The following is a 19,028-nucleotide window of genomic DNA, read 5'->3' on the forward strand; positions in this document are numbered from 1 at the left end:
CCACAAAAGTGGTGTGCATGGTATGTATGCATGCACATCCCCACTCGCACATGCAGTGGGTGAGCATGTGCACACATACTGGTGCAAGTGGAGCCACTCATACAAATGCAGCTGTGCACACACAGAATCATCCCCTCCCCCAGCTGGTCCACAAAGCCAAAAAGGTCAAGGAATTCTGCACTACATTTCTAGTAATTTAGTTGTTTCAGTATTAAGTGTATTATGATGCTTCAGTAAAAAAGCAAGTCACTGAAAATTTCATTTGAGAGGATTTTCTTTTTCTTTTTGCTTATTTTGGGGGTGTGCTGAACTTATAATACATATATAGATTAAACATTTCTCTATCCTGTGACTAAAAGTTGGCCAAATGTTCTCTATATATTGAATGTGTTGTATGTCATTTACTATGACCACACACTGAGTTAAGCATGCAGAAAGTGTGTGGTCAGCAGGAAAGGGAGAGTCTTTCAGAACGGGTGATACAACCTTCAACTTTATGAGAACACATTTTGTTCCAACAAAGTTCAGCAATTCCATTGAGTCAGTATTTCCAGATCCCTAAGAAACTTTTCTGCTTCATATATGTCTCTCAAGATACATGGAAAAGCACTGTCTTGTGTGCGGGATAAGGGAGTCTGCCAACAACTGTATTTAATGCTTCATTGAAATTCTCTGGTGATTCTGAGGCCTTAATTTTTACTAGGTAGGTGGTCTGTCTTAAATTGTGGGTGAACCAAGCTGGATTGTTATTCTACAAAGTAGAAGATGTCCAATATAGGAATGTTGGAATGCCAGACTTTAATTCTATGCCAACTCTGATGTAATTCACCTTGATTCTGGTAACATGGATTCTCTTCATGAGTTACATTAAAAAATATTCTTGTTTTTAGCTGATTCTCTAAATGTGTTATAATCAAGAAAGAGGCAATGCTGAAGTTGGGTTTGTGAAAAATGTATGGTAAATTATAGTTCATAGTAAATATTTCTTTTGCAGATGCAACTTTTGGATAAATTTCCTGTGGAAGGAGGCCAAAAAGACCCCAAACAGAGAATCATTCCATTTCTTCCAGGTAACATCTTAGTTATTATTTAAGTATTCTGATAGACAGATAGCATTAAAATCTCCAGAAAAAAATGGAAAATTCTGCTTCAGGTAGAGGTTAAATTTTAGGCAGTTTGTTTGATACAATGCCAATTCCTAAGTTGCTGTATAAATTGGAATATAGAGAAGAATATAAAACCAGATCTACAATATCTTTTGTTCAGTTGGGAGAGTGATTTTTTAAGCTTGGTTTGGGGCTGATTTAGTGGGCAAAAAGAAAAGTATGTTTACAACCCATTTACAGGATTTAATGTAGTTAGTATTTAGGACAAACATTTTGAGATTATGGTGATTAGTTCAAAAAGTAAAAAGTATACCTCAGCAAAAAAGTATACCTCAAATGCACTGTTCAAGATATTCAAAGTAATATTTTAAAATGGAAAAGTATTTAAATCTATACTCTGTATTTAAAATAGTGTATATCTATATCTATATCTATATCTATATCTATCTATCTATCTATCTATCTATCTATCTATCTATCTATCTATCTATCTATCTATCTATCTAAAAGTGAAATACCAATTCTGCATCATCACAAAATCTCCCGAACCATAAAGCCTACAAACTTGAAATATGGCACATATGTTCCTCTTGGCTTCTAAGGTGCACACTGAGAAAGGATTTTTCAAAATGACCATTAGAGCATTATTATTTCATATATTATTAACATGCTCTGATGCTAAGGAGAGCCCTTCCCCACCTGAAAAGAAACCTTTTCCAAATGCAAAACACAAGCAGAGGAGAGGAGTTTCAGTTTTAATTCCACAGCACCAAGCAGCTTTAGTACAGAACAGTTGAGCTAAGCCTTGCCCAGGCTCCTTGCTGTCTCCTTCTTGCTCAAAGAGCAACTACTGTTTCACTTTCCAAACAGCCCTCAACTTTCTCACACACTGACAGGATACTAGCCAGATGAATACCGATTGATGCTGGTAGACAGAGGCAGATTTCCCTTTATTTTCCTCCCCATAAACTACGCCCGACCACATAGTTTTATAGCAAAGCATGGGTATCAGTCTAGTAATTCTACAAGTTTGGAACAATCATGCCAATTCCAAAAACATGTCGTGTCAGAGAGAAATAACAAGACACATTATAATTATTGTTTATAGATAATTATAGATATAATTATAGAATAAAGGAGGTAGCTACCAACTTTTGCTTTCTAGATGCTGCAGGTCTCCCAACTTACATCACTGGGAGACTGTATGGCAACTGATAATGATTGAAATTGCACTTTAACTGGACAGTCTTGTCTAAAACAACGCTGAACTGGAGAGAGAATGACCTGGAAAGCATCTGGGTCAGTAATGTGAATTCATATTGGCAGGTTTTCTGGAATTACCATTGCCATTGTGGGATAGAATCCATGCAAGAGTTCAACTGATTCTAAGCAGATATCAAAGTAATTGGAAATGTCTCCCAGTGGCTAAATCCCCCACACACATTAAAACTAAACTAAATCAAATCAAATTTATTTGTGATCAGTGGTCATCAGGGTGAAAATACAGAAATAATGACTAGATGGAACAAAGCAGTGCATTGGTTATATAAAATCCCAAAGTGAAGATTTTAAAAAATGGGAAAAATAAAAAATTGGACAAGATACAATGGAACAATATAAAAAATTAAATAAAGTTGAAATTAAATAAAGTAAAGGTATATAAAATATAAGAAGGAAGAAAACTTAATGTCAGCACTCAATTTTGTCTTTTTATCAAAATTGCTGTAGATAGAAACTTAGCAACTCTGTTGATACTGGTGGGATTCAATTAGTAAATGAGAAATTAACCAGCTGTCTCTCAAAAAAAACCAGACTTGTTTTTTTGTTAGAGGGATTAAAGGTATGTCTGCATGTAAATCAGCATATAAATGACACTGGATAAATGTATGTGATGAAGCACAATATCACTTAATGAATGGCATCCCATTATGCCTCCCATTTAGTACTTCTGAGGATAAGACTCTGAAATGATCCATAGAAAATTGTGCTGGCAAACAAGATTGAATAAGTAGTTTGCAGGTATAAAAATTTTCCAATTTGGAAGTGACTACTGAAGCATTAAAACTAAAGGATGCAACTGATAAGAGTGTAGGGTTTTTTGGCCCTCCCTCATCATTTTATTATTTCTGCATTGTTGTGATTTAACATGCATATATCCTTTGCACAAAGGAAGCTGATGTGTACTTGAGGGTTTCAGTGGTTCAAGCCAACAGCAACAATAATATTAATTTCCTTTATTTATTTCTTAATTTACTGAGTAAAGAAGAATATGTTAATGCAGGTTGCTTCATTAAGAGTGGCTTCATCTTGTGTCTACATGATTGTCCCCAGAGTTTTATTAATTCCAAGAATTTATCATTAACTACTGGTACACATAACAATTGAGAGCATATGACAACTTATGATGGATGCAGTATGACTTATTTTGACTCACTGTCATGAATGCATGTGGATTTGAAACTCATTAAAAGATTAACTTTTTATTTTAACTCAAAGGTAAGAACAAGTTATACCAGAGGGGTTGGAGAGAGAATGAAAAAAGCATGTAGAAACACAAAGGCTCATGAAAGCTTCTCTCAAACTACGTTGTCTTCAGGAAAAGCAGGAATAACTAGTAGTTTCTAGACAAAGAGCTTAAGTGCAATCCAGTATTTATGCTGCGTAAGAAGTAAAGTCCTAAGTCAATGCTAATATTAATGGGTACAATTACCCTTTAAAAAAAACCAGAGGCAGCAACTTTCCTGGGCAAATGTTGAAAAACACATGTTGCTCTTCTGGAATTCCCATTCTTACCACTTCTAGTTCCCCAATAGGTTTACATCTACATATCTTCTACCAATTATTACTGCTGCATTCTAGTATATCTTCAATAACCATTAATTAATGCTTATTTTGACAATATGTTTACTCTTATCATCTTGACTGGCTTCAGTTGAGTTACCCATTTCTTCTTATCTGAAGCTGTTTACTTGGCAAGCACTTCTGCCCTTCACAGATTGTTATCTTAGTATTGAACATCTGCTTTGCATGTCGGAAGTTCCAATTTCAACTTTCAGCATCTCCATGGAAAACTAGGAAAGGTTCCAGTTAGAAACTTGGAGGGTTGCTTCTATTTAGTGGCTGGGTATATACAACAGATTGAATGAAATGTGATTAGTTTGTGGCTAGCTAAGTTTCCAAACCTAGTGCAGTTTGTTTATGATTCTTTGTATTTTACAAAATTAGTCAATTGGTGCTGAGATTATGAATATAACCTGTTTTAACATTGGGATAGATGAATCACAGGTCTCTCAATACAAGTCAGCTTCCTCAAGCAGTTTGGATTTTAAAACAAACACCAATCCCCAGACCAAATGGATAGTTTAAAGAAGATGAATACAATTCAAAGCCCACTGGATAACCTATTGATAACACACATGTTCTTTGTACAAACTGGTTGTTGTTTAGTGGAAAGGAAGTCTGAGAGTCCACAAAAGTCTTTTGACCTTCCCCACTATGCACACATTCTATAAATCTACAATATCCTCCCCTTTTCCTTCCTAGTCTGTTGACCTTTGGTAAGCAACTCAGTCTAAGAAAAATCTTATTTTGTGGGCTGTAGCTTGTAGTTCAAAATCTCTATAGAAAATCAGGTTCTGCCTGGGCCTAGAGGGCACACAGGTATACTTACCCATTTTCTGTGCCTTCTTTATGGCAAATAGAATTGCTGTGTGCATATACACACCAGCATTCCCTGCAACAAACACTTGAAAGGCATTGTGATCAAACAAGTAGGTCAGGGGATGCCAACATTGTTCATTCTTGACTTATCCTTTGGGTGGAAGTTGCTAAACAAACTTTCTGTCTGTGGTTTGTTTGTCATTACAAATACAGCAGTGTTATTATAAACAACCCATCTTTTATCTTTTATCTTTTGACTTATGACTCTGAATGTTTACAAGAGGAACCATCCTGTAATCCAGTTATGAATATATGACCAAAAAAATCCTGGAAGATAGCCTTTCTAGTTTGCCTTAATACTGGAACTAACAGGAGTTAAATGGAAATGATAAATTTACTCAAGTTTGCTAAGATGGAATACTGAAGCATTCTGACTTATTGTGTAAGTTGTATAAATAAATAAACAATATTTTTTTTATTTTTTAAAGTTCAGTTTCTAGTCTGCAGAAGTTGCTTGAGAAATTCAGCTTCATCCCAGTGCTAAGTTACATATACAATTGATTGTCATAGATGCACCCAACATCATATGAGATCAAATTACCACAAAGTGAGAGTGATGAATTGCTTGAAATATTTAAAATATTATTGGACTAGTAATAGCTCTCATACAATAAGCCAGAAGGTAGACAGCCAGTCCTCTATAATTATAAGTCTTCCACAAACAATTGCAAACTGTTTTTCAATGTGAAAAACAGAGTTATGATAGATTACAGCACATAGTGTTATGATTTGTGCAGTCACTGTTCTTGGTTAAAATCAATGGCTAAATATTATTTCTGTAATTATTCTAGATCTCCAATAAAACAGCTACCTGATGATTTAGGAATAAATACTTCTGTATATTCTATTTATAAAGCTGTCTACCACAGTTCATGGCTCTATGTACCAAATTAAATATTTTCATTGTTTCCTACTCTTTTTCTTCAGTTTCTTTAATCTCGATTTTCATTTCCGTAATAGTCATTAGCTTTTTGTGTGTGTGTCACAAAGATCCCATGGAAATTTTCCAGCAGGCAAAACTGTACTATGACTTGGTTCTTTTCCTTCTTCAGCGATAAGACTTATAATTATGGTGCTGAATGCTAGAAGTGTTCAACACAGTAGCCTATAAAAAAATGAGCGGAAAATTTCAGGGTATTGTTTCTGAATACTCAATGTTTCCATGGAATTTTAAAGCCATTGAATTTTAAATCAATTGCAATTTAAACATGAAGTTTTAAAAAATTAAAAATTTGATACCTATGCATGGAGAAAGTTATATTAACGTTGATTGGTTACTTATTTATTTATTTCTTATAAGCAGTTATATGCCACCCCAATCTAACAACTCTGGGAAGTATAAAAAGCATTAATATGCTACATAATTTGTGTAACATAGTCACGTACAGTCTTAAAAGGCCAAGTCTGTTGTAACAAAATGCCTTTTGTATCCATACAAAATGTACCTGCACAGGAGCTTGTTACCTTATTTGGGGACCATGACTGAGAGGTCTCCTTGAGGGGAAGGAATCTTAAGAAGACTCTATGTAGGTTCAAGCAGCACAGGCACAGTCATGTTAGTAAGAGAGACTTATGATATATTCTGGTGCCACATTATAAAAGGTTTTGTAATTAATAACTGGCACTCTGAATTAGGGCTGAGAAACCCAATCCTAATCAGTGCAGTGACTTCAGGGTAGGAATAACTCTGCAAATGTTGGATCTCCCAATGCGTATATGTTGCATTTAAATTAGTTTTAGCTTTTGCTGTGTCTTCTTGAGGAACTCTCATATAGATTATATGGTAACAGTCCAGTTGTGTGGCTATGCTGGGTTTAGTTACCTTCATCAGAGCTTCCAGGCTCAGGTTGGACCTTAACTGGTATGTCAGACTGGACAAAAATTCTCTCCCCAGAGCCTCCACTTGTAGTTCAATCAGGAAACATGAAACCAGGATAGTCTCCAAATTTCTGGCTTATTTTTTCATGCAGATTACAGTTCTTTCTTAAGAAGCGATTAGAACTGAATTTTCTAGAAGACCAAATTGTTTACTGTTGACCAGTACCATATCTTTTCACTATTCAATCTGAACTTCTTTTTCCCATCCCATTTATGGTAGCCACTGTTCCACAACTTTAATAACATCTTCAGTTAGACCTGGTGTAGTGTTGTATAATTCAGTAGCATCAGCATACTGATTAGACCTCACCCCAAGCCAATGGATCACCAAGTATAGCAATAGCACTTAGACTTATATACCACTTCACAGTGCTTTATAGTTCTCTCTAAACCGTTTTACAGAGTCAGCATATTGCCTCCACGAACTTTTACTTCTAATTTTACAGACCTAGGAAGGATGGAAGGTTGAGTCAACCTCGAGCCGCTCAGAATCGATGTCCTGGGGTGAGCAGTGAGTTAGCCTGAAGTATTGAATAACCACTGTGCCACCTGTGGACACAAGGAGAATATGACTGAACCCTCCTGCATTCTACATTGGAACAATCATAGACTCAGTGATTCCTCCCAAGGCATAGCAGCTGGAATCATCCATTCAGCTTTTGCTTTCCACCTTCAACCATTGTAGATGGTCAGGAGTGGGATTCAAATTTTTAACAACCTGTTCTGTGGGCGTGGCTCAGGTTGTGGACATGGCTTGGTGGTCATGTGACTGGGTGGACATGGCTTGGTGGTCATGTTATTGGCTGGGTGTGGTGAACTCAATATCACTCATATTGAGACATGCATCTCCTTGCCTGGCCTCTCATGACTGTAGGGATGCTGCAACAGTCGTAAGTGTGAAAAATGGTCATAAGTCACTTTTGTCAGTGCCATTGTAACTTTGAATGGTCACTCCACACAAGCAAAGAACCAGCAAAGGAGGGGAAAAACATCTCCAGAGAAGTTCCTGAGGCCGGAAGTCTAGTCCTGCCAAGAATGTAATAAGGGTTAATGGAGAGGCAGTTTCTGTAAGCAACACCAGAATGTTTCCTTTCTGCCTTCCTTACAGGATTAAGCCAATAATTTCTTCTAACAACCAGTTCTCCGAACTGCTTAGAATGTTAACAACTGGTTCTAGCGAATAGGTGTGAACTGGTACAATCCCACCCCTGTAGATGGTCTAGAAAGATACCATAGTCTAAGGTATTGGATTTGTACAGAGAGATGGATTTTTCAAGAAAAATATAAAACTTCCTCTTTCTAAACAAGTGATATCACACTTTCCCTCAGAGAGGCATGAACTCCCTTCTGTATATAGCCATATAAATCTCCTGCCCAGTTATCCGAAGGAGCCAGGATAGGCATGGGTATATTCCATAGGTGTAGAGCTCATGCTATGGAGCATTCTGTGGCCTTCCTAAGGTTCCCTAAGCTCAAAAAAATCCCAGGTCTTAATGTAAGATATTACCCTCTTTTATCTCATGTGGCTCTCACTAACTAGTATATGGTCAGTTGTATATCAGGGCTGTCAAACTCATGGCCTGCGGGCCAGATGTGTCATGTGCTGACCACACTCATGCCTGGTTTAGCAAAGCGGGGAAAAGTCGTGATATGTCACGTGGCACCGCCGTGACAACGTGAGTTTGACATCCCAGGTGTAAATAATTGTACTATTCTAATTTTTAGCTATTAGTAAACATGTAAATAAAGAAAAGTCAAGTGAACAATATCACTGTGAATTGAGTGAGAATATTTCTAGAATTTAGGAGAATAATGGAAATATATTTGAAAGGTGAGAATTTGAGAGGGAAGATGAAACAACCTTTAAATCTTCCTAAATTACATTGTGAGTATAGTAAGAATAAGCAGAGAGGAATCTGATCAGGAGTAAACAGGACAGAGCTATGATAAACCCAATAACCTGTATTCCATATTTCCTTGCACTATACCATCAGATTTTCCAAATGAAATGAAATGCCTTAAGCTGGCAGTGGTTAAATCATAATTCTGGATGATCTCCAGATTTCATGGAAACATTAATTACTCAGAAACATTTCCCCCCATACCTATATGTTTGCCTCAGTTTGTCTGTGCTCCACCCAAATTCCTGCAACTGGCAACAGCAATAGGCGAGGACTGCTTATGACGCTGGGAACTGCCCTAGTTTAAACAAGTCTGCAAGAACCTGAATAACTGCAAAGAATCTTTTTTCCTTCTTCAAGACGTGCCTGGATTTTCTTCGTCTCTCATTCACAGGAAAAACAAACTTCCAGCCAATGAACTGCATCTCAGGTGGATATGCATTATATATACTTTTTTTTTTTAAAAAAATGGGGGGAATAGAGCGACTCAGGCAAGACACATGGGCAGTCTTTAGTTACCCAAGGAGCTTTTCAAGTGTTGTTTGCTTGGCAATATTATCTAGATGGTGTAAATAGTTATTTGAATGCTACCTTTTCTCCTGAGTTTGGATTGAGCTGTTTTGCAGGTTTCATATCAGCTCATCCCTTGCTGATAGAACCGAATGGGGAGTTATTAAATTCTTTTAATAAGTACTGCAGCATAGCCAGAGCATTTCTTTTCCTCCACTGCATAATTAATATTTTAAGGAAACAAAGTTTTCAATTATTTCAAACTTTATAAAAGATTCAACATTTCTAAAACAGACCATTTCAGGTCAACCTCTAAAGTATTAAATATAATTTCTGCGTTTCCAGACATAGTGGGAAACCATTTATTGTGCATTCGTAGGTACAAAGTTTGTCTCATTGGATTGGTAGAGTACTGCTCTGTCCATGACTTGCACTTTCCATTTTGTCCCCTCAGGTTGCTACCATGGTCTGTAAAAGAAGGGTTGAAAATCATGTAGGTAGGGGATCAACCAGTTTCTCTGCTTCCAGCCTTCTTTCTACATTAACCCAATAATCTTTCAGATTACAAGCCTATACAAGTTTATACATGTCAGCAATCCTGAGTTCAAGGTGCTAATCTTCATTACACACTGACAGGCTATGAGAGGAATATAGATATTTCTGCTCTTAATGTTATATTGGCAAATTTTACAATCTGGCAGTCCTAAAATAGGATAGTGCCGAAGATAGCGCCAAGCTTTGCTGTTCTGTTTGTTATTAAGATTAAAATCATATACTAACTTTAGACAGTTTTGGTTATCTTGGCTCAGTTATTAATACATAGTTCCAACATGTATTTTATATTTCATGGATTATTTATTCAAATATTCTGTTTTTATCTATGGGCTATTATAATGCTTCCCTTATCAAGAGAATTTCAAAATGGAATACAAGAAGAAAAATGTTAAACTTATAAATCTTATAAGGTTAATATCTTAGTATTTAAATATATAAAATGAAAAAAAAAAACGAAGTGTGTTGTCATCAGATTAATATTCAACATTTATATAAAAATATTCCTGTTTGAAATAAGAGGAGTCTTGAATTAGATCCAAATATCTTCCAATCTGAAGATATTTGCCAGTATGATTTGTTGAGTGGTTTTGACTGATCTGGAACTGATTTGATTTGATTTGAGGTCTGGACTGATTTGGAAGGTTAAATAGACCTAATGCATATCAAATGTTTAAAATACACTGCAATTGGCATCTTGCAAAAATCTGTAGAAATAATGTCATGGAAAAGACCCTCTTTTAATAATGAGCAAACAGCAATATGAAAGTTGTGCTAGAGCAAAAGGTGTCTTAGTGATCATATGCTAAATATTTTTAGTAATCACAAAAAGGAAGAGGCCACTTGCTAAGTAACTCTAGCTTAAGCAGAACTATCTGCCAATTATATGCTAATTATTTATGCTAATTATATGCTAATATGAAGTAGGATTGCTTCAGCATTGGAATACTTCGTGCTTGTTCAGGACCCATCAATATTTTGATTGCTGCATTTTTGGCGCATACCAAAACCAAAAGTAGTTCCACATATTGTACATGCATAGATATGCCATATTCCTTTCAGATATTCTGTGCAACACTTTCTTATTGCTAATGAGGTCCATTTGTGCCAAAATTGTGTTATTTGGAGTTGGGGAAGGTATTTGGTCTTCTTCAAGGACAAATGGGAAGTGACTCACTTTGTAAAGCATCAGAGGTAGTAATCAAAATTGATTGGGAGGAAAAGCATCTTCAAGGATCTAATTTTAGACCTTACATGAAAGGCTTTCCAGAAAGCTGCTAGCAAAAAATATCTTTAATTTTATAGCTCTGTTCAGAGAATTTCATAAGATTTCTGTCAGTTTGTCTCCTGAATAAAGTATTTTGAAATTCCAGTATAGAAAATTCATTATTCTTCTGCAACAAAAATGTTGTTTAAATATTGATTATGTGTTGATGTCAATAGATAGATTTTATCCACAATTATCTGCCCCTGCATCCAACTGGTCCTTTGGATGTTCCAATAGTGTCTCATCACTATAATGCGATGCCTTAGTTTATAAGGAAACTGTTTTGTTTTAAAGATCAGCTGTTCCATTTTAGCTGCTGTGATAAAGCTGTCTTTTGTCCATGTTTAAAACAATCCTTACAGAAAAGGTAAAATATATTCTATATAATGCAGTAGGAACCGATTTTCTGTCAGCTCAAAGGATATAGAAAATGCATACTATATTAGAAGAAAAGGGCTACACTTTTGTGATATCAAAATGTCTGAACGTAAAATGAGAGAGGAATAGCTGGGTAGAACTTTCTCTGTCCAAAGGTATTTTTAGAACTTGGCTTTTGTACAGTTAGAAGACTAGTTTATTGTTGAAATGTCACAGGAAAAAAGATGTTTGTGATTCTATTGTATTATGTAGTCTTGAGGCTCATGATTCAGGAAAGAGATAGTTTCAATCAGGGGTGGGGAACTTATGGCCCTTTTATGACTTGGGGATTTCAAATCCCAGTATTGCTGATGCAGCCATGTTCAAGAATATAAGTCCACAAGTCATAAATGGGCCATAGTTCCCCACCTTTAGTTTAGGCAAAGGTATGGAATGAAAGAAATCCAAACTGCTCAGTTTCTTCCAACCTGAATAACAGAAGAGACAGAAATATTTGTTCTCATTTTAAGTGCTAAGGCTTTCTAGGTGTTAATATTGCAAGCTCTTGTCACAGGCAATGTAATCTAATGAAGATAAGATGGATTCTTCAAAAGAGCTAAATTTAACTACTGAGATTGTGGGAAGATTTGTTTTGCTGCCAACAGCATTGCTCTTTCTTTCAGCATGTAGAAAAATGAGGGAAGGCGTCCTATGACACGTCAGGTACAGCTAAACTGCCAGCTCTTATTATGTTAATTAAGGTTGTTCATCTAGAATAGGAAGCCATGTTCATAAACTGGTTTGTTACAATTCTTTCTATTATATTTGTATATTTCTTGTTCTAATGACTTTTATCATTGACTTAGGTACGTTTTTTTAACACGTAAAGTTTTTAAAGAGTATGAACTATAATTGGACAGAATTGGTTCATGCCAAATTCTGGGAAAGGTGCAAAAAAACAGTCTTATTATATAAATGATGGTTAAACAATTCCATTAAATGATATAATGGAACAGATGAAATGCATGATACTGAATTTCTCAATAGCTTCATGACATAATGAAATTATTATAACAAGAGAATTAGTAATTAGATTAATATTTTATACTTCATAAAGGCAATCTGCTGATAAGGGCAAGAAGGCTATTTTACTACCTTAATTCTGACCAGAATTGTTTTTTATGCTGAAGAATCTTTAGAAAGTCACTTATTACAATAGGAAATTAGTGAATGAGTAATCTGGAAACATAATTTGCTATTTCAGTGCTTGGGACAAATATAAGGCTTTGGAGTTTGCCTTTGAATAGTTAAATGATTTAGAGCTGTGTTATTTATTGTTAATAGCTTAAGTTAGTCCTTGTTCTCTTCCGTTAGCATACAATTGGATCTCCACTTGATGTATATCTTTTAGTGATTTGTGACTTTGTTCTTTAAAAATAGATATAAAACTTTAAGTGATCATAGGTAGAGATCAGCATATAAAGAAAAAAAAATCACTATTTTAAAATTATTATCTGATCACTGATTCCAGTTTTCATTAGGTTATTTTTAGCAAATGGTAACACAGGAAGTTGACAATAAAAGAAGATAAAGCTACATTTGTGGAGGTCTCTCTAGGTTTGTACATATAAAATTAAATAATGTGGTCATTCTCCAACTTTCCAGAACTTTTTTCAAAGAGGGCTATTATAAAACTGAAGAAGTAATTCATGTAGAGTAGACAATGAAGCAACTTAGCTGTTGAGTCATTGGGTAAAATCAAGCGGAATATTTCCACAATGTTAACTATAATGTTAGTTCCCTCTGTCCTGCACTAAACAATTTTTTGTATCCATTCATCCTCCAGTTCGGATCCTTATGTGGTTTCTTTAAATGTACTAGGTTAATAGAAATCTTCATGTTTATAAACTAGCAGGGCAGGATTATGGGATCATGGAGGAGTGAAACTTTCACAGATGTAGACTCTTTAAATATATACAAAATAATAATCTTTAAAAGCTACATGAATTGTAAAGGAGTCTTACTTTCTTTAGGCAACCTCTCAATGAACTGGCCCTTTTGTTAAAAATATTATTCTAAAAAAGTCAAATCTTCACATGTAATCATGATTGAATTGTTTCTTGCAAATTGTAGTTCAGGGGATATATTTGTAAATTTATCTATATTACACCATCAGTTGTCTAATTATTTTTAATGATAACAAAACCACACAAGAATTCTTAACTCCATGTAGACATAACCTTTGAAAAAGTAACTTCTAATGGAAATAACACATATAGATATAGCGTAGTGAAAGAATATGTTAGACTCCCCAAGATGTTTGAATATTGACAATTTTTATAAGCAGACTTTTAAGAGTCTGTTCTAAGGGTGATAGAGCCCTACTAACTGCTTAGTAATTTTTAAGTATTAAGCCCATTTTAAAGGTTTGAAGAAACTGTAGAAACACCATCAAGATAAGTAAAAGACAAATGTTTTTACCAAGGACACTCTACAATTGAGTGGAAGCTAATTAAGGGATTTCCCTTCTCTAACAACAACATTTGAGGATTTGCTCAAGCAATACACATTTTTAACAGCATGAAGCAATATATTGGTACTTACTTGCATGGTGGTGTTTTGTTCAGTGGAGACAGATATTCAGGGTTGCAGAAATTTGTGGGATTTTTTTTTTTAACCAGAACCCAGAAATTTAACAACTTAGTCAGTTCTCTTATTTCAGTGCATATACTTTGAAATGACAGAACCTAGATTTAACACATATGTGTAGAATTGAATAATGTATTATATGTAATAATGTGAGATTTGTACAAGATCATCTGTTGTTACAGCCATTTCATTTCAACTGCTTAATGCACAACAACAGTGGGAATTAGTTGGGTTCTGTTGTTAAGAAAAAGTTGCAGATTACAACTTTTTTTCTTTTGCTCATATCTTATGGAGGACTTTTCCATTGTAATAGTATTTCCATAGCTTTTCCCTAAGTCAGCTTTGGCAATTACTTGTTTATAAGTGACATTGTCTTTAGTCTCCCCCATATAAATATTACACAGATTGGTACTTCCAAAAGAGAAATACATATTTAGGATTCAAAGGGCTCCTAAAATGGCCCATATGTATGATTTCATCTGGACCTAATTCTATAAAGTTTTACCCAGCAATATTTCTAGCAGGTTATTGTGGTATAAATTGTCAGCCATTTATGCAGAGTAACATCTCTAACAACATCTTAAGCCTGCCTCGTCTTTAAAAACAGGCAAGAAAGAGAAAGGGTGTTTTCTGGGAACAAAGTTATGTTAATAGGTCGGAAATTTATTTTTTGCCCATTACAAAAAAAAAGTGATATGTGACATTTTAAGTGAAGAACATTTTAAGAAAAAGAAAGTCTTGGCTACATAAATATTTACTTTTCAATAGTGTCATCTTCTCCCGATTTCTAGGATTTAGCTACTGTCAGTCACTGGTCCTTTCATGAAGCTTTCTTGCTAGTAGAATGTTTTAAAGAGAGAAAGGCCTTACTCTCAGTATTCTGTGTACTCCAAATGTGGAGATTTGAAATTTGAGTGAATACTCAGATTGCGATACATGCACTCTATTAATGGGATTCATTCATGAATAAAGATACATATGCTTTCCCTTTAATGTACTTTCCAAGATCTTAGTCATGATAAGCAGTACTTCTATGAACTGTGTCTTGAAAAATGCTGTAAGAGTCTGCAGCAATAAAAGTTATTTTATCCGTGCCTCAGAGTGCTTCCAACTCTCTGCTGTTCCTTACGATCACATGGTTTTGGTGCAGTGGAACTTTTTGGAAGCATGACTGCCAAGGAAACTAGATCTGGATCTTAGACTTGTTAGAAAAAGAATAAATTAAAGCAAGATGCTTGCTGCAAAATTTACTTTTTCACAACTGAACTTGCCTTGGTATACGTATCAAAACTATTAAACAAATATATATGAAACGATTAAAAATGGTAGTAGTAATAACAATAGAAATTATAGTACAATTATATCACTACATAAGTAATATCTGAGAATCTGAGTGAGAATCTCCATAGATACATATAGACCTACATAGATAGTAGTTCTTAATTTAGAAAAATTGAAATATGAGTGCTAGACTCTTGATGTATCACCAAGGCTTTTCTCTCCAAATCTTATTTTTATTTGTAATCTGCTGAAGTTTTTATTCATTTATTTTTATTTTTTTGCATGTTTCATGATGTTGTGCTACTTTCAGAATTAAACCAATGTATATTTTAGACTTTTTTCTCAAAACGATGAGGTAGGAGTAACATTGTACTGTGAAACCCACCCTCAGTTATTGCAATGGCCATTTGGTATATAACAGCTTTACATACGCCTCCCAATTCTATAACAAATTAGTGCATATATAATTCTAGATATTTTAGTTTCTTAGACATTTGGCTCCAGGTGGGCACTAGGTCAGTAGAGCTCAGTGTCATCAAACAAGCTGTCTTATCAGAACAAAGGTTCACATGGGTCAAAAATAAGGGGGAGGGAGGAGTCCAGTCAAGATGAAAGTTACTGATTTTCATATATATCAGGGGTCTCCAACCTTAGCAACTTTAAGACTTGTGGACTTCAACCCCCAGAATTCAGCAAAGCTGGCTGAGGAATTCTGGGAGTTGAAGTACACAAGTCTTAAAGTTGCCAAGGTTGGAGACCTCTGATATATATCACAGAACTTTTTATTCATAGATTGCAAGCCTACAGAAATGGAGCACTGTTAATTTAAAAAAACTTCTTCAAGCTAATGCCTTTTTAATATGTTGAAACTGAATCATTCAGAATTCCCAAGTTTTGGGCTGAAAATTCCCCAAATATCTGAGAAACCTCCTTTAAAGTTACAGTATGTATAACATTATTCGTGCTTCCATTTTACATCCTCTATATATTGGTATCTCATTGGAGAGGCCAGACATTTTAATTATTTGTTTTTGTTTCAGACGGTAGAAAAAGTCCTGCTGACCCAAGAAAATAACCTTCTTCAAAAGGCTTTATTGTCTATAGTCTCCTTTCAAAATAGCCGAGTGGTGCAATATTAAGCATAAGCAGCCTATTATGATTCAGAGAGATACCTCACCCAATTTCCAGTCTTCTTCTTGGATGAATATACAGTTGACTGTTATAAAAGAAAAGTCTGATATGATTTGGCTTAATCATTATAACTTGAGAACAATTTTATGGCTTAATCTTACATACGAACCATAACATATATATAGCTTGTTCAACAAATCATGATCTCACAGAAATTCTTGAACCTAGTTACCAACTGTCAAATTGTTCCACATTTCTTAGATCCTGCCTGGATGGCTTGGTTGAGATGTTGCTCTTGTATAAAATAAGTCAAACAGTCCACAAGAAAGAATGATTCAGGGTTTTGATTATGAAAGACCCTGGATTCCTCTATTATAGCTCATTGCTCATCAGACCAGGCTACTGATTGCAAAAGGAAGGGCCAGAAGACTAGTTTTAATTTAAACTTGACTATTATGCATACTATCTTAAATAGTACATTCCTGGCATTGTGGATAGTATATAATATGTGGATAAGCTTTTAAAAAATAACTTTTAATATATAAATAGTGACAATTCAGCCTAAATAAAAGATTTCTGCAGCTACCAAGATTTATAATCTTTTGGAGCAGCTGGGTCGGGAAAGACGGTTGCCTCTTCTGTTAACTATTTTGCTAAACCATTTGGTGTGGTTCTAGGATTCTGCCACTGAGATTTGGCAGCAAAGTCTTCCACTGAAGAATATACTACTTCTCCAGGAAGTCTATTTTTCTGGTTGACAGCTCTTACTTTGAAGAAATTCCTGCTAAGAAAGACTGCAATCCACTTCTTATAATTTCGGTGTATTGATTCTGGTCATGCCTTCTGGGACAAGAGGCAAGGGCATAATTTTGACAACCTTTAGATATCTAAAGATTTCCATCATTTAGTCCCCCAATATAGATGGACATACAAGCTTGAAAGACAGGGTAGATTGAGACAATTTTGTGATCTGAAACCTATGCTTCTGTAACTGTATCTCAAAATAGCACTTTCCTTTTTAGCATCTGCATCATATTTTTGGCTCATGTTTATTGTCATTTTCTAAAATGCATATATTCTTTTAATATATGGTACTACCAAGAAAACTACCAGTTTACCCCATCATATACTTATCCCTTTCATTTTTTTTTCTTCCCAGATAAGAGGATTTTATATTTCTCCCTATTGAACTCAAAAAGCTGTCTCTAGAATTTATTTCTCTTCTAAAATGTTAGGCATTCCTTTGTTTCGTATTATGTGCAAATCTGATAATTGTCTCCTCAGTCTTTTTAGCTAGGTCACTAATGAAATATATTGAACAGTTCAGGGGCCAGGTCAGAACCATGTGACTGTCTGCTTGACATTACTTTCTAAACTGATGTGAACTATTTATGAATATTCTCTGGGTATGGTCATTCATCCAGTTATGAATCTATATAACAGTTAAATCTTCCGCCCTATATTTTACTGTGCTATTAGTGAAGTCGTCTTGAGAAAGTTAAATTCTGATTGCTTTGCTGAAGTCAAGGTATTCTGTTTCCATGATATTTCCTCATTTGTTAAACCAGTAACATTTTCAAAAAAAGGAAACCAATGTAGTCTGGCAGGCCCTGTTTGTAACAAACTCATGCTGGCTGTTTTTAATTATTGCTTTCCTGTCCATGTGCTCACAAATATACTCTTTAATCATATTTTCAAGAACTATGCCAGCATAAATGGCAGAGTGATCGTTTTGTAATTTTCTAGGTCTTCTGCCTTCATTTTTTAAAAAAGATAAGAGTGTATGTTTTCTGGTCTTTGGGAACCTTGCCAAATCTCCAGGATTAAAGATTATGTTCGCAGTTTTGCAGTAACCTTGCTATTTCTTTCAGTACCCTGGGACTGAAGGGTAATGGAGAATCGAATTCATTTAAATTTGCTATTCTGTTGTAGCCTGGGGTGCAGCTTCTTTCTTCCATTACTGACAGTACAAAAGCCAGCTGAGACTTCATTTTCCTTCAGGAACATACAAAATACAAGTTAAGACATTCTGCTTTCTTGCCATCATCCATTGTCAGTTCACCTCTTTTTTAAAAAAAATCACAACCTTTACCTCATTCTCCTTTTTAACCTTTCTGATTATGTTTTTAGTAGTTTTATCATGACTACCTTATACCCTTTTCTGATAATGCCCTACTCCTTTCACTTCCTATGTATGTTCCATTTTTTTTCAGCATTGCAAAGAGCTCTGTACACATCTAAGCTGCTCTTTTAGGTATCTCCTATTTTTCTATTTTTTCTCAGAACGGGAATTGTATATGAGTGCACTTTGAGTATTTTATTTCCATCCTTTCCAGAGCCATTTCATCTTCAGGATTTCAATGCATTGAATTCAATTTGGTTTTTGTTTGAGTTCACCAAAGTCAGCTGTTCTGAAATCTAGTATCTTGACCTTTTTGTAATAAATTCTTAACATAATATGGTCAATTTCTCCTGAAGTTCCAGTCACCTTCACTTCTTCAAACAGTTTCTCTCTGTTGATTAGGATTATGTTGAAGATAGCACATGATCTTGCTCCTTTTTCCATCCCCTGACAAATGAAATTGTCGGCAAGAGAAAACAGGAATTTGTTGGGCTTTTGACACTTGGCAGAGTTTGAGACCTAGCAGATGTTAGGGTAATTGAATTCTCCCTTTG

General features: G+C 35.1%; 1 protein-coding gene across 3 annotated transcripts in view; it reads left to right on the forward strand.

The window, feature by feature from the left end:
- SH3PXD2A (SH3 and PX domains 2A) overlaps positions 1–19,028 on the forward strand; it is a 227,394-nt gene that overhangs the window by 58,403 nt on the left and 149,963 nt on the right. For 2 of the 3 annotated variants that reach the window (XM_026704720.2, XM_026704719.2), the window contains one exon: positions 995–1,070. In XM_026704720.2, coding sequence (XP_026560505.1) covers positions 995–1,070 — 76 coding nt within the window. Of the gene's footprint in view, positions 1–994; positions 1,071–8,956; positions 9,036–19,028 lie in introns of those variants that run through there. The other variant, XM_087932795.1, reaches the window with a different exon arrangement.

The sequence above is a fragment of the Pseudonaja textilis genome, chromosome 4 (assembly GCF_049901715.1).
Source record: "Pseudonaja textilis isolate UNSWEBS1 chromosome 4, rPseTex1.2, whole genome shotgun sequence".
NCBI classification, from domain to species: domain Eukaryota; kingdom Metazoa; phylum Chordata; class Lepidosauria; order Squamata; family Elapidae; genus Pseudonaja; species Pseudonaja textilis.